This window comes from Lupinus angustifolius, chromosome LG11, assembly GCF_001865875.1.
Source record: "Lupinus angustifolius cultivar Tanjil chromosome LG11, LupAngTanjil_v1.0, whole genome shotgun sequence".
Lineage (NCBI taxonomy): Eukaryota > Viridiplantae > Streptophyta > Magnoliopsida > Fabales > Fabaceae > Lupinus > Lupinus angustifolius.
In genome coordinates this window covers 9,801,331-9,818,601 of record NC_032019.1, presented here as the reverse complement: position 1 = coordinate 9,818,601, position 17,271 = coordinate 9,801,331, and the positions used below count along the sequence as shown (strand labels likewise).

The 17,271-nt window shown below is 32.9% G+C and overlaps 1 protein-coding gene across 1 annotated transcript; it reads right to left on the bottom strand.

Moving 5' to 3' along the window:
- Window positions 10,629–15,355, bottom strand: LOC109360911 (N6-adenosine-methyltransferase MT-A70-like). Its single transcript, XM_019606125.1, has 8 exons — window positions 15,112–15,355; window positions 13,243–14,425; window positions 13,016–13,114; window positions 12,733–12,816; window positions 12,285–12,631; window positions 11,933–12,149; window positions 11,417–11,496; window positions 10,629–11,205 (listed from the first exon to the last, which is right to left on the bottom strand). The coding sequence occupies exons 2-8, from the start codon at window positions 14,413–14,415 to the stop codon at window positions 10,926–10,928; spliced, it is 2,280 nt and encodes a 759-aa protein (XP_019461670.1). The 5' UTR covers window positions 14,416–14,425; window positions 15,112–15,355; the 3' UTR covers window positions 10,629–10,925.

Sequence of the window (17,271 nt, the reverse complement as noted above, 5' to 3'; positions counted from 1 at the left end):
AGTCAGGGACTTCGACACTCATATTTAGTATGAGAACCATATAAGCCAAAATATACATTGAGAAATCACATATCATGGTTAGTTTATGGATGGGTTGAGGAGAAGTGGTTGATTTTCTTGGTATGGGCAGTTTATGATTATTAGTGGGCAGTTATTGGGGTTAGTAGTAACAAAATCTATTTTACCCAATTTCTAACTTGGAACCTTTGACCCACAATTAATGTCTAATTGTATAGAAAACAATCCACCCGCAAATTTCTGGTCCTAAAAACTATTAATATGAGGGCACATGAAATAGTAGATATTTTGATTTTCGATGGTCATTCGTTGTTATGTTCAAATTCAAGCCTCATTTAAACAACGTTGAAGTCACATTAATATGAAATGTTACCACCAAATGATCATCATTTTCTTAATCTTGTTGTGCATACATGTTACTCCAATAGTTCATATCTCAATATCAAATGTGTATTCAACATGCTATGTAACATTTTTTTTAAAATGTAATATCCATGAACTGTCAATGTAAAAATTTATACTACATCATCGATTATTCATTTGTATTATTTTTTTCAAGATTCGATCATTATTAAACATAAATTGTGGATGATACAATGATAATATATAAAACATATATACTATTAGGACATATATTTTATTTCTTTTTTTAATCTCTAAAATTAGATTCTGTTTATGTGTAATTCCAAAAGAGACTACATACCATGAACAAATGAATAATGGAATTATGTTGTTGTAAGCATTGTAGGTTTGGGAGGAAATTGTTAAGGGTGGGTTAGTGTGGTCACTTTAGAGTAGTGTTGGAACATGGTATATAATGGGACCTACACTAAACCTTTATTGGAGCAATCACTTTTCACTATTGATTCTCATGATGAGCCTCTCTTCCCATTTAAGATCATGCCACCCCCACTATTGCCGACCCACTTCACGGGCATTTTCTAGTGCTCTCAATCTCACTTTACCGGCCCTCATATAATATACTTTAGGGTAAAATATTGTGTTTTTTAGGTATGCCCTTATGGAGAATACTTTAGAAAATAAGATGCATCATTCATCTTATTTGTCTTTAGATGAAAACCGGTCGTATGGCTGGTCACAATTATTATATCATACTGGATTGAAAATTGTTCATTAGTTTTTCGGTTGAACTAGCTTGTAGAGTGTGTTTTTCATAATATGAATGAATAAATAATTTATGTAATAGTTAAGATATGATGTGTTTAGTTTTTCCCCATAAATATTTACTTTATTAAGCAACTTTACTGTGTAATATTGGTTGGCCATATATTAGAAAAATATTTGACAAATAAAAAACTTACATGACGGTATATAACTAACTAGTCAAGAATTTTTTCATGGAGATCACTTCTTTTAGTATTTAGTGGAACAAGGGACACTTATAATGAAATACTTAGGTATTGTTGAATGCTTGTGAATAAGTTTATAATTTCTAACATGTTATCTCATACAAATGTATCCACAAAAAATGTACCAAACAAAAAAATGCAAAAACTCTTTAAACTTAAAACATGTACCACACATACTTTTTTGAAAACTAAGAAGCAGAATGGATCCAACTTACCACAATGAACTATACGGCATCCAAGCACTACAGCAATTAGTGAAATATAAATACTTGTTTACACCAGTATATTTCACAAAACAAACTTTGCAACATTTAAACAATGTGTGTAATATATGTCATTATATCATAATCATTATATCATATACCATTCATTTATTTTTCTTTTTTCAAAGAGTTAATTATGATTATAAATAAATGGTATATAATAAACTAATAATATATAAAATTCTTACATTGATAGTATATACATTTTTTTGCTTAGAAAATATCACTTCAATTCCCGGTAATTAAAGTTTCAGGTGAGCTTGATTAATATAGTTTTTTTTGGTAAGTTAGAAAGACTGTTTCATACACGATGCACTCATTTAATAATCCCGGTATATGTGTACAACCTTAATCTCATAAATGAACTCAAGTATCCAAATCACGAGAGAAGCAATATTATTGATATGACAATAAAATGGAATAATATAATATTTGTTATGAAAAATGTTTAAAGTTTTGTTGGGAGTGAGATTTTGGAGGGGAAACGAAGAGATGACTTTGGAAAATATTCTTTTATTTCGGAGTTGAATGAAGGAGATGTTTTGAAGATAAAATGTAAAAATAACTAAATATTTTTAATAATATTATATAATTATATTATTTCTTTTCTTTTATCTTTTATCATTGTTAATTATATTTTTAAAGGAAAAATATAAAAATATTTTTACATTATTATTAGTTTACTATTTCTCATGTCAATTTCATACTCCTAACCAATGGAGAGAATTTCTTTCATTTTTTCTTCCCTTCTTCTACCTTTGATCTCTATCCTTTATTTTCCCTCATAATTCCCCAAAAAAAAAAGCTCAAGGAAAATTGTAGAAAAGAACCGCGATGTCCACTTTCTAATCAGCAGATTCCACATAAATTACGAATGTTCAAAATTTTAATCGTACCATATAACAATGCTCATTTGTTAAACCAGTTAATAGAAACGGATAAATTCTTTTAAACTATCTACGATGTAAACAATCCCAATTTTGCCCTCTATTCCTACATCAATAACATAAGGAAGAATGACAATGAACTTTTTACTAGAAAAGTTTAATTCATATGAATGATATAAAGTTATTTATACTAATATATGACTACTAACTATGTGTTCATAGTTTATATGGTTACAACTAAATGTGTTAAAGCGAGTTACTCAGACAAGCTCGGGTTAGCCCACATTAGATTTGGGCTAAATTGGGTCAGACTAAAAACCCGAATACAATTTATGCATATTAAATTGTAGCCCAAATTCGTACTAAACAAGTTGCGGGTCGTGGTAGGGCAGGCCGTATAATATTAAAAAAATTATTTAAATTTTAATTTATTTAATCTACTTAATATATATATAATTTGATATTAATGTATAACTTTTTTAACACACTTTCTTTGCCCAATACAACTAAACTTATATATCTAATGTTTTGTTTTTGAGTTAAGACGTGAAATTCACATATATAATTTTTAACATAACTCATTTATTTAATATCTCATTTTTATTTGGCTCTTACTCTCTAACACGATATAATTTGGACTTCACTATAATATATAAACTTTTAGACTTTATCAAAAATATTATCCTTTCTTTGTTCTTTATCAACATTTTTATTATGAACTATTATATTAAATTTGATTGTGTGGAGTTCTGTATGGGGAAAAATTATGTTATCTTTTAGCTTTGTTGCAAAAATTATTTTCTTTATTATGTTTTTGTTATAGAAGTTAAATCTAGTTAGATACACAATTAAGAAATGAAAAATGAAATCTATATGATTTAATGTCTTCTAATTTGATTTGTTACATTATTTTTTTATAGGGCTTAAAAAAATATTATACAAAATAGGAAAAATAATATAACATTTAAATTTATAACATTATTATAATTTATAAATATTTATGTTATAGACATTACTCTATTTTTTATTCAAAGTTCATAACATAATATTTATTATATATTTTTTATTATAAGTTATTTTGTAAAATAATTTTGACCTAAGGTTTATTACCAAACCAAAGGTCTCAAAAAAATAAAAAATAAGGAAAAGTGATTACCCAAACCCGCCCAGGTAAGCCCAACCTGAACCCAATTTTTAAATAGTCTGGTTGGACTAAAAAGCTCGTATGTAATAAAAAGTGTCTAAAATGATACACAAACCCTATAAATTTTCGAGCTTTGGCAGGCCGACCCAATCAGGCTGGGTCATTTTGACACCTCTAGTTACCACACAACCAATTTATATAGTTTTTTTTGGATGGTATACAACCAATTTATATTATTAGAAGGGTATAATTAAACCTAATTAATTAATAATAACTCTTCCTTCTAAATTAGTAATGGAAATGAGTGAAGTTGAGTTTGGTTTACTTTAATTCGACTCGTTAACAATTGGCTCGAGTTGATTTTCAAATCGAGTTTAAATATCGAACTATTTTTAAGTTTAAGTTATATTCAACTAAAGTTTATTAATTTTCGACGGGTTAGCAAACTCAAATTTAGCTGCTCATAAGAATAAATTTAAAGTGTGCAAGTATTGATTGAGTATTAATATGCATATAGATAAAATTTGTGAATATTAGTAATAAATATAGCTATTGATTAAAATTCATGTAATAAAGATTATTTACATGTTATATGTATGTATAAAAAATGATTCAAGCTATAACAATTGTTAATGTGAGAATGAAGAACGATTAATGTATGGTCATTTTCGGAAAATCTAATGGTTTAGATTTACTAACTAATTCAAATTATCAGATTTTCGTAGAATGAATATTTAAGATATAGAGTATATATTTTAACTTACTCCTGGAGTAATTTTTTCCTTAATATATTAGTGAACCTTATCTGGATTGTTAAGGTTAAAAAATAAACCCATATGACTTTTTGAAGTGTTCATTAACTAATTTTTAATATATATTTATGCTTGCTTTATGACTCTGATGTACTTTATCTTAATTTTTATATGGAAATTGTTTCCACCTACGTTATTCTCACTTTTATATATATATATATATATATATAATTGAGTAATTATGAACCTATGAGTTGCATGATATATTGCTCAAGTTTAGCTCACTTATTTAACGAATCGATTTTTAGTTTAAATTCAACATGTTTAGTTCATGAATCAAATTTATCAAACTAAATAACAAATTTAGTTTCTAAATTTAATTCAAATCATTTTGAAACGTATTTACAATATGCCTTGGATTGATTTTTTTTCTATTCAAGTCACGGGTCATGATTATGCACATTCTTATCCTAACATCAAATAGTGTCAATTCGTGGACATGTTTCAAAGAGAAATACACCTTTCCACATCAAAACCATCACGAGCCCATTCTGTTAGAGTATTGTGGAGATGACATATTTTTGTCTCGCCCAAAGCACAAGCCCTTTTGGATTGGATGGTTGAAAAATGACACATATAGTTAGATTTGATTAATCTATAGATCTTGGTCGCTAGTGGAACCACTATAACTCCTTAGCATCCACAGCCACAACACATTTAGGATCATTATATTATATATGGATCAGTAACTTTCATGAATCATTATTGGGCAAAGTGGCTAGAAATTTCTTCAAATACGTTTTTATTATTTAAATAAGAGGGAAAAATGTATAAAAATTCAGAAACTTTATGACTTTTATAAGTAGTCATCATCCTATTTTTTATTTATAATTATTCCTTAAACTTTATTTGTTTCTAAAATTGGTTACTGCATGAATATAATGTTAAATTACCAACAACAAAACTGATATCATCAAGGTCGTGACAATTGCAATGGAACGTTACACATTCACCTGATATATAGAGGAAATAGCCCATAAAAAATAAGTTGTTTGAGAAAAATATGACCCTAAATTTCAGAGTTATAAGATTACGATAAAGTAATATTGATAATAAAAAATAAAATTATATAGTAATGATTTTACATTGGAGATTAAAACAAAATATATGAATATAACTTTATTTTTATGAAGGGATCAATTTCACCAATAACTAAAATTCAAGAGATAATTAGGAAAAAAATTACTTGTTAAAAACAAATAGTTTATGATTTTTTGTTCTTTTTGGCCCTCCATGCTTTCATTTTGATCCCATTTTTTTTTAAATATTCCAAAATACTCTTCATCTTTTCTCCCCTTCGCACTCTCTCTCAAACTCATATATATCGCACTCTCTCAAACCTCAAATCATACTCTCTCATACACACATACCACAATACCCTCTCCTCTATAGTCCACATAATTTCAACGTTTTCATTTTTTGGGTAATGTTTCACTTTCCGCGATTGTATTAAATTGAAAATCACATCCACAATAATATTATGATTGTGATAATTATTGCAAACGTATAAAATCGTGATTACGCACTGCATAAAGATTCACACTATAATCACAATAACCACAACTATAATTAAAATCACTACTCCCTACTAATTGATGTCCGGAGTTCAAGGGGAAATTAAAAGAAATGTTAGAATAAAATTATACCAATGTTCAGATGTATGAATTTAAAAAAAAAATACACTGTGATATTAACTTATGGGAATGTATAGTTTTTCAGAAATATATATATTACTGTCCATTTTGATGTTGATTTTATGTATGGGAGAAGTATTAGGTTGGTACTAGGGATGACTAAAACAATATAAAGAAGAAGGGTCAATAAAATCAAGCAAAGAAGTAGGAATGTACGATGGTGTAAATATAGGTTATCTACCTGAACTAATAAGAACTATATGACTTGGTTGAGATGATGAGGTAGCCTAACTAGAATCATGATCCTAACACATGTAAGGAATGGACTTCTTGATTGCCACATGGTGCACTTAAAATGTTTCTTTTGCACTAATTAGTTATGGTAGTTGAGATTCTTAACCAATTTTGATGCTTCCTAATCTTCATTGCCTTCATTGTTTCTAAAAGAATCCCTTCCCTCATATTTTCCATTCAAAACAGTGTATAATATATAAGAGAATCAGCATAATTTAAAGCTACAAATTATGTAAGATATTAGGCTACAAATTATAAGAATATTGTCATATTCTATCCATTACTTCTTCAATTTCCTCTATCTATGATTTCCTTTTACACTTTCTCACTCAATCATTAAAATCCCAAACATACTTTCATTTTCTATTTTCACACATTTTGTTATCGATGTGTATAATTTAAAAAAAATACATTCACATGTATCTCACCTAAATATATTCAACAAAGAGTTGTTGGATGTGTTTTCCCCCAAAATTTCCACTCCCTACATTGGTTTGTTGAAAGTGAAACATTATTGATAAAAACGAAAAGGTTTAAGATTGTAAGGACTATAGAGCAGAGTATTATGATACGTGTGAGTTTGAGAGATCATGTGTTGTTATCGTAACTCGCAACAATTTGTAATGACACAAAATAGTCGTGCATTGAACCATGATCAGGTTGTTCTCCTTAATAAGTTTTATGGTATTGCTAAAATTGTGCAAGCGACTATCAATTACGTTGTCGTCAGGGCAAAACAAACAGTCTAGCTCTATGTTATATGATTTCTTACTGCACTGCATTGTAAGAATTGCTCTCAAATACATTCACAATATCTGTTAAAATAGTTGAGCTTTTGTTAGTCGATTAGTTAATTTGGTTAGGGTAGTTAGTGCTTTCTTCCCTTTAATAAATGATTCAATGTACCTTTGGAAGTCAATTCAATTCAATAATATTTTCTCATTCTTTCTTGTTCATCAAGAATCTCTCTTATCCATGCCTACTACCATTTTAACACATGATATCAAAGCATAATTATTTTTTAATCGCTTCCGCTTGTGACTCAATTCTTCCAAGATTCAAGAAAGATGAAGTCTTGGAAACAAAGAAGGAAATGTGAGGGTAAGAGAGATAGATACAAAACAACAAAGTTATAAGTGTTATTAAGTTTGACAGAAACCCAATCTTTACATTAAGATAAGGCACTTGTGACATTGGAGGCTCATGGCATGCTGATATTTGCAATAACCTTGAGGGAAAATTTGCCGCATAAGATGAGTTCAAGAACAACAAGCACATTAGTTCCCTTCAAAGATCAATACATTCTATTTCAAAGATAATTCAAGATTCATTCTTCTACATTCAAGATTCTGATTCTCTCACTTTCTCTTCTCCTCATCATCATCATCATGGAATCCACCATGTTTTACATGGTATGTCAAAGACTTCAACACGCAAGAAGCCGCAAGAGAGAAAAGTAGATTCTTCCATCATCATTTCATCAGAGAGTAACTTCACAAGCCTCAAATCCAGCAAGTGCAGAAGGAAAGGTTGCATGTGCATTTGCTACTCAGATGAGGCTTTAGATTCTCCTTGCTGCTTCTGGATATGTTCTGATACTATTTGTAATCCTTTGTGGTGTTTGAAATTAGTTGTTTCAGGTTTCAAGATCAGTGCAGTAGCTTGGAACCAATATTTTCTTCTCATTGACAATAAGAATCTACACATTCTTTCATATATTCCCCCAATTATTTCTCATTTCTTTATTACTCTAGTTCCTTTACCCCCTCTCTCATTAAACACACAACATTATAGTGTATAATTTTTTCTCATTGAAGCAACATATAAGAATCAAGATTAAGGTGATTAAGTGTATATCATCTTTATGATTGGTTTGCTTCTGTCAAATAGATGGTTAAGCATCAGATGAAATTGCTTTTGCCAAATGGTGGTTAAGTGTCAGTATTGTTTCACGTTCAGATTTTCAAGACTGAGAGACGAAGATTCGCTCACCAGCAAGAGAGATATTAGAGTATATCATCGTATTCAACACAATTATTTCAAGTTTGGAATGTTTGATACATTCCAGCTTGCGGGGGAATGTTAAAATAGTTGATTTTTTATTAGTCGGTTAGTTAATTTGGTTAGGGTAGTTAGTGTTTTCGTCCCTTTATATAGATGATTCAATACCTTTGGAATTCAATTCAATTCAATAATATTTTCTCATTCTTTCTTGTTTATCAAGAATTTCTCTTATCCATGCCTACTACCATTTTAACAATATGCCAATTCTTGAATTTGACAGTATGCCTTCTCTTACCCATGCCTATTCTTTTTCCACAATACTGACTACAAGCGTCAGTTCTCAAAATTCCTATTTTAGCTCTGTGTGCCAATTCTCAAGTGTCGTGGAAAGAAAGAGGGAGAAGGTTGGAGAAGGTTGCCGAAAATTCATCGGCAGAATATAAGGGGGGAGAAAGAGAAATTGAGAGCTAAACGCCTTCAATTTGGTCCTAATTATAATGAGGGAATGAGACCTCTATTTATAGCCCGAGACCTCCAACGACTCTCTAACAGCTCTTTCACCAACAACTATATTACCAACGGCTCTACCATAATGGCCAAGATTTCCTCCAATGGCTCTCTAACAGCTCTTTCCTTGTTGCGTTGACTTGATCAACACACGGTCCAAGCCCAAAAGGCCCAAAAAAATTAAATTAATAAATAAATATTTTATTAAAAAGAATGTTGGGCCGCAACTTAAGGCTTTATAAAGTCTTTCAACTTACCTTCTACAAAGCAAAGTAAGACTAATGTGTTTTTTCATTTCACTTCAAAACATCATTTTTTCCAACTAATTCCAAATGATTTGAGGTTTGAGAGAATCAAGTATGTATATTAGATTGAGCTTGACAGAATATTGAAATGTGTGAATTTGAGTAAGAAGGGTTTGTGGTTTTTGAAAGTAGGAAATGGAAGGACATAAGTGAGGATATTTTTGGGTCTTTAAAAAAATTGGGTTCCAAAAAAAAATTGAGGGCAAAAAATTATATCTCTTTAAAGAAAATTTCTGAAAAACTGGATTGGGTTGGGTGTGATGTGTAGTTAATGGAGCTCATATGATTACTGATCAAAGTCTAACTTATTATGATGAGCACATGCTTATTAATCTTAATGGAATAACTTTGGGACAATTTTATCTTTTATGTTTGTCTTCTGCAGTGCATATTACTCGTTTGTTGTTTTGGCAAATGGAACATATGCAATACAATACCACTAGAGTTCAATGACAGTGTATTAATTAAAAACCAGGCAAACCATGTCTATATATACTACAAAAAGTTTCATTACATTTTTTTATTGCTATAGTTTTTTACTTTCGTTTTGCAATTTTGGTTTTAATTTGTATGATTTAAAAGTTTGTCATGAAACCTTTGAGCTTCTTCAATGATATGTCACCATGTTCACCAAGTTCTTAACATATGTGCTAAAGTGCTAAACTATCATATATCAATGGAGAAGATTGGGAATGTCAGCTAAACTTAGTATACATGTTTTGATGAAGCATATATGCCAAGTCTAAAGTAAATATATTCCACAAATGAAACAACAGGAATATCACAAAGTTGGAGTGCAGAGCCATCCTAGCATATGATAAACTATGCAAACTATTACAGTGTTCAGTTAATTAGCTAAGAGAGTATGATAAACATTGATTAAATGACAAGAAAAAAATTACATTAGCATACAACTGTAAACAAATCCATTAGAGATGAACTCCATCTGCAACAAGTAGGAAAAATATCACCCATGCTTACCCATACCTCATCATCACAAACCACCATTTTCTCATTTGAACATGCTTTGATATGGCTTCCACAATTTTTAGGGACTGTGTGAGTTGACTTTTGAAGATAATAAAAGAAAGAAAAATACTTTAGAGGCATAAAGAAATGACTCTCAAGCATTCATTTTCTTTTTTCTCCCTCTAAAAACTATCTTACCAATTGACCATTAAAGTCTATGACTTGGATTGAAATCCAAGGAATGAGCAATCTTTATAGTTGCTGATGGTGTTCATTTTCTACAAGCTTCAACATTTTGCTTGCTTCTACTTTCCAATTATCCTAGCCTCTTTTAGCCACATTCTTAGAGATTAACTCAATATATCCTTTCAATTTTCATGAATCTATCTAGTGCTAGCAAAATCAGTAAATGCAAGCAACATAACGAATTAGTGGTGCTTGAACATTAAAAATAAATAAACAAATATGCCAGTCAAGTACAACCAGAATGAAGCTATCGCAGCCCTCCTTATAACTAGCAACTTCTACAAGCTTGTATACCTAACGTAATTTCTACTAAAAACCTTACAAGTTACAACTGTTACCCTTTTCCAAAAAATGAAAGGAAAAATGATAAGAGTACAAATTATCACTGTTTCAAAGGTCAAAATCCCTTTTTTTCTCTTCAGCTTTGTCAAAGAAATGACCCTAGTAATCATATGATTGAATCAGTGGAAGCTTAGTTCATTTCCACATCAACAGCCATTGGCTTCTCCTCTGAAGCATGAGAAGTTTCTGGAGCTGTAGGGTCAGCAAGCTGTGTTGCGGTGGGCTTCGATTCCGTGATGGCAAATGGACTCCTTGTTTGAGCAGCAACGTTCGAATCTACTTCCATAGCAGAAGCTCTGGGAGGTGACGAGGGTTGGACCTCGACATCTGGGTAAGCCGCCTTAAACCTTGCCCGCAAACCATCATCAACCAACCTTACACCACTCAGTTGATTACCAAGTGACATCCATCTGATTGAACAATAGAGAACAGGATCAATAACAAAGAACATCACAGAAAGTACAAGATTTCTATCTAAAAGGATGAATTTTTGGCCCTAAGCCCACAACTGTAACCAGGTAAGGTTCTCCGGTCCAAAAAACCAAAAGCATACCATTATCCCCACTAACATAAGCATCTGTTTTAAATTTTCCAAGAAAGATATTAGTCAAAAAAACCCACCCTGCATGAGTATTGTGCATGCGAGCAAACAATTCCAGCTTTCTTGTTCTTGGACTTATCCTCTCCAACAAAGGATACATCTGCAGAATTGAGCATTGAATACTTTGAAATTGTTGGGCATGTGAATAAATCCATATTCAATAACTGGAATAATAAAATAACATTATTATTAGGTTTAATGAAACTAACTGCTCTTTGAAAGAGCATGGGGTGGGGATTGGATATATCACAAGATGGAAGCCACAGGCTTAACAATTACGCCTTCTAATAATTTCGCTTCATCAAAGCCAAGCCTATTATCTTGTAAAAAATAATATTTTTGGATAAAAATGAAAATTGATTGCAGAAATGAGGGCAAGTACAACTGGAGAGAGCATAAGATATCCTTAAAAACAGAAAACTATAGATAAAAACATCAATGGCTACAATTGACCATCCTTTTCGAGATAAAGTCAGGCAAAGAAAGCATAAAGTGTGATGATTAACGATTAGAATTTAGGTGAATATTATACAAACCTCGTCTGGCTTTCGGCTTGTTTCCCGGACCTCAGCAACAATTACATCAGTGTCGATGTTCCTGTTTACTTCAGGATCCCCCTTAATTCCAACAAGACAATGTTCTTTACTGTGATTCAGCCAGTGGCCTGTACGGCCAGTTCTGATTATTCGCTGAAGTTGATTGGTTTTCACCCAAATGATCTCCTCAACACGTTTATATCCCCAAAGTTCTAAACTGCACAGAACATTATGAAATAAATGTAAGTGGAATACAGAATTATAGCAGAAGGCATCCTTAATTTTTTAATCAGACAAGAGAATTTCTTATCGAAGTAAAAATTAGCATATGGCCAATCACAAGGGCAAATACCATTCACGTCCAAGCTCCATCGCACGTCCAGTGACCCATAGAAAAATTAGCCCATCAGTTTGCAGAGCAGGGACATTAAGAGTGCGCATTTCATCATCGGCCATTGTTCCATAAGGCAGTTCCATGTGAATGTCCCATGGTGGATCTGCCATTATTACTCCAAATTGACCTAATATGTCCATTCTAAAGTTACGTATATCACAGTTGATCCATTGCGACTCACCAAGTTCCACTTCAGAACAATACTCAGCACGCTGTGGCTTGAGTGGTCTGGGAGGAGGAGCACCCATCACTGTTGGAGGCACATCAGGTGTGGGGTCATACTCATAATGAACGTACTTGCATGTCTATCAAAGGACAAAAGAAAAACAGAGCCAAAACTGACGATAAGCATCACAATAAAGAACACCAAGTTAAAATAGGATAGAATCAGGTACAAAAAGCATGCCTTCATGTGCCGGCAAGTATCAAGAAAAGAACAGTCTCCTAAATTGATGTCTGTATGAAGGGCAATGATCCGCCTAAAATGAACCTGAAAAGAAAAGGATCACTAATGCACATCAAGAAAGGCTAATTTAAAATGTAAATATCAATTTTCATGGTAACATTACATTGAAAACCATTTGTCAGTCAGCATAGCAGATTAAACCTATGTAGTATGTATAGTGAACAAATTATAAATAAAATCAAAGGGACAGAAACAACAGAACAATGTTGTCCTTATTGCTAACCTTATCACATGCTATAAAGGAGCCAGATTGACGTCGGCAATCCTCTTTTGTTAGTAAGTCACAGTATTGTCTCACTTGTGAACCACCTTTGGTTTTGAACTGAAATAATACATTGAGAACAAGCTGGGAATTAAACTGTGCAAATACTAGAGTGCAGTAAAAGCTAACAAGTGATACGGAAATTTTAGTTTGAACTTTAAAGGCGGCAGTAAGGAGTGTATTTGAACCTTAGCAGCTACAGCGGTTTCCTTTGCAGTTGGTCGGTGAATTAGGTCCAAAAGCTCCTCACCAGTTTTAGATTTTTGCATCTCCCTAAATGATTTCTTATTCAACAAAGCTTCAACATCCTTCATTTCATCCTCGAAAGTTTTCGGTTTCTGTGGCATTGAATTAGGATTACTCCCTGCAGCATTTGGCCCCAATGGGAATCTATGCATCGGTGAAATACCTATACCTCTGGGTGTCCCCATCATGCCCATCATTCTAGGTGCACCCCTTGGTCCTCCTGGAAACATTGGCTGCATCCCTGACATATGGGGTTCCCCATGGGGCATCCACATATCGGACATTTGCCTCAGAATTGGCCTTCCCATCCCAAGCAAACCACCATTCGCATTAGTGTCACTGGTAGTGATTTGCTGACCTTGATTTTGATTGGCATTACCATCTCCAGAACTTGATTCAACTTGCTGATACTGTGCACTTTCTGGCAATTCTCTCAGAAGACGAGTCCGGTCTATATTTAAAACCATAATTCTCGCTGTGCCACTCACCACAAACTCATCCAGTTCAACACCACCATTATCTTTGGCCATTGACCTCAAAGCTATTTCCACTGCTAGTGTTGCCCCTGAATCCCCTCCAAGCTCCTGAAGTGAAGCCTTCTCAGCTGGTGTCACTGTTTGATCATTCTGCAATTTCCTTAACACAGTGGAAGAATCAATTGGGGAGAAGGGTACTCTCCCTAACAGACAAACAGCAACCATTGATCGAACCACTGCTATTGGACTCACACTCTCAGACTCCACCTGGCCAACTGGATTTGAATCCTGAGACGTTTTGAGCTTTTGACTCTTGGGATTTGTCTGGTCAGCCTCAATAGAGCCATCAGAGCAAGTTTCAGCATTAGAGTGATGAGTTAATTCAACATTTTTTTTGGGATTCAATTTCGGGTATGGTGGAGGCAGAGGAGGGGTAGGGGCAAAAGGACGATGATTGAAAGAAGACACGACCTTGAGAGAAAGGTCAAGGGAGGAAACAAGATTTGGGATAACGGTTTGTATAGAAGCAAGCATCTCCATGTGCGCCTTGTGCTGGGACTCTATACGAGCTTCGAGCTGTTGCCGTATGTCTTTAATGGTTGCTATGGCATCTTCATTGCCATCCAATTGTGTCTCCATAAATTCCTTACTAAGTACCAAATAGTGCATCACATATCAGAAACTCCATTCACCAACTAGGATGATGATTCAAGGAGCAAAAAACAAGATCTTTCGAGAAGGCTTGAAAATTATAAAACAACAAAAAAGTTACTTAAACAAGATACCACCTTCGAAAAATCCAACCACAAAAAAATTAAAGTATACTGCTAATTGTTTCCAGTTTAACCGGCCTCCAAGTGACAAGAGGTTTGTTAAGCATTGAAATATCTAACCAATGCCATAAGAAAACCAAAAATTGTTTACTTTATCAAAACATTGAATGTAAATAGTACCAAAATACAACATAGTGTCCAGGAGTGGTGACAAGCTCGATTTCGCTAAAGTTCGAGTCTTGTAAATGAAAAAAAATATAGGCATCGAGAGAATTTTGATCCCTTAATGGGTCTTCCCAGTTTGACTTGGATTATTTACAGTCCAGAGTGGCTTTATGACTGCAGAGTCACAAAATCAAGAATAAAAAACAAAACATATAAACTAAACATGGAAGGAATATCAAGCACTTATCTTAGTATACATAAACTCAAGACTCAAACATAGAAAAGAGTATGCCAGATTCTCAAAGCAAAAAAAAATTGAATCACTACGCATATCAATGTAAATAAAATATAATAAAAAAAGTTTGTTTTCGCAGAAAAAGCGCATAAGGGTAGTTACCTGGGAGTGAAGAACTAAAACTCAGATTATTGAAGATGAAGAGGAACAAGGGAAGTTGAGAAGTAAGAAGGAATGCGTGGGATGTGAAATCTCACAAATCAAAAAGAGAGCTTTTGAACCGTGAAGCTCGCCGGAGATTAGGGTTTTGTGGTGGCGAGGGTTCAAGGGTTTCACGGCGGTGCAGAGAAGAATAGGTGCAAAGGTAAGGTTAGGTAATGGTAACAATGCATTATTATTTTTTAATATTTTAATCCCTCTAAATTCTACCCCCTCACACTACAAGTTTATAAACTCAAGAAATAAGATATAAGGATTTTGCCCAAATCCTTAGCAAATATTATATTACACATAACCCTAACTTTTGTCAATTTATCTAAGTCGAATTAACTTCATTTTATTATTATTAAATATCTAACCGATAAATTACTCAATTTCATTTATCACTAACATAATTGAAGGGTACAAGTATTCTTATAGCAAAAGGACCAAAAGAAGGGTAAAAGGGAATAAACACATTAGAGACCATAAGTAAAAACATATTAGCAATTTAATCAAGAAATGGAATGAGATGATCAAATAACTTTTGGGTCCCCATTAATTATGGCTTATGTGTTGGGCACTTGTCACACACCTTATAGTTTTGTAATGTGTTGACATTCAACCATATGGATCATTAGTATATTATGCATAACAAACTCCACAAAGTGGTAAGCCTTAGCAATGTACTCCATTCTAATGTACCTTTCATATTGCAAATGAAGGAAACTATATGGTTGATAACATGCCTCAATTCCTACGAAGTATGTGAGATTGTGAGAGTGCATAATTATTTATTTCAGATTATTGATTCAAATTAAGAAAGAGATGCATATTTGAATAGGCTAGCATTGGCAACTTGGACCATTAGATAGAGAGTTCTAGAGTAAACATCCATAAAATTAATAATATGTGTGCATGTCTTACATCAATGAATTTAGTTATTACATTACTATATTCTCTTTTCAAATTAATATATATTACTAAAATAATATCTACGAAGTCATTTGTTCATTCAACAATTATGAGCTATGACATGCTTTTTGTGAAATACAAAAGTCATGTGTTTAAAGATGGGAAATCAGACGTTATTGATTTAAGGGTATATTTTTTTGTGTTTATTCTCTATTTAAAACATTTTTTTCATCCCACATTTTGTTAAAGATGGGAAATCACACGTCATGCTTTTTTTGAAGGGTGTTGTTGAATACCAGCTAGAAGTAACTTGGTCCTCGTCCTGGATGTTATTTTGTATGTCGGAGAAGAGGGATTTCTTTGTTATATAAAAAGGAGATTATGAATAATACTTCGTTAACATATATGAGTTTACTTTTTCCTAATTACATGGGTTTGTCCTGCCACATTTAGGGTCGACATTACATTTCATTATAATTGTACTATGAATAAAAAATTCGGAGGTTCACGACAATTCATGTTCGAGGTATTTCTTTTCTGTTCAGGTCCGCCGACTTGTATGTGCCCTTACCAATTTTATCAATTACTTGGTAGGCCCCCTCCCAGTTTAGTGCCAACTTCCCCTTGACCGAACCAATATATGCTCTATGAAGGACTAAAGTTACTTTTTCAAATCTCATAGGAACTACGAAGTTGTTATATTTGTCTGTCGTTCATTTCATTAGGGTTGTTTCCCTTATCTGGGCTTCGTCCCTTCTTTCCTCAATCTAGTCCCGATTATGCCTCGGGAGAGTTGGATTAGTTTGTTCATCGAACTGTATGGTACTCCAGGTGGGCTCGCCTATCTCAACTAGGATCATGACTCTGACTCCATATGTGATGATGAATGGTGACTCACTAGTGGTGGAATGAGGAGTCGTCTGGTTTTCCCAAAGCACATGGTGAAGTTGATCGGGCTAGGCGCCTTTTGCTTCGTCCAATCTCTTCTTAAACCCCTTCAAGATGACTTTGTTGGTTGCTTCTGTTTTTCCATTTGTTTGAGGGTGTTCCATCGAAGTGAAATGTTTCTTGATGTGTAAGCTGATAAAAAATTCTTGGAACTTTCGATCTGAGAACTGGGTGTCATTGTCTGTTACAATGGTGGATGAGATCCCAAACCAGGTAATGATGCTCCTCCAAGTAAACTTTCTGATATTTGCCGATGTCATA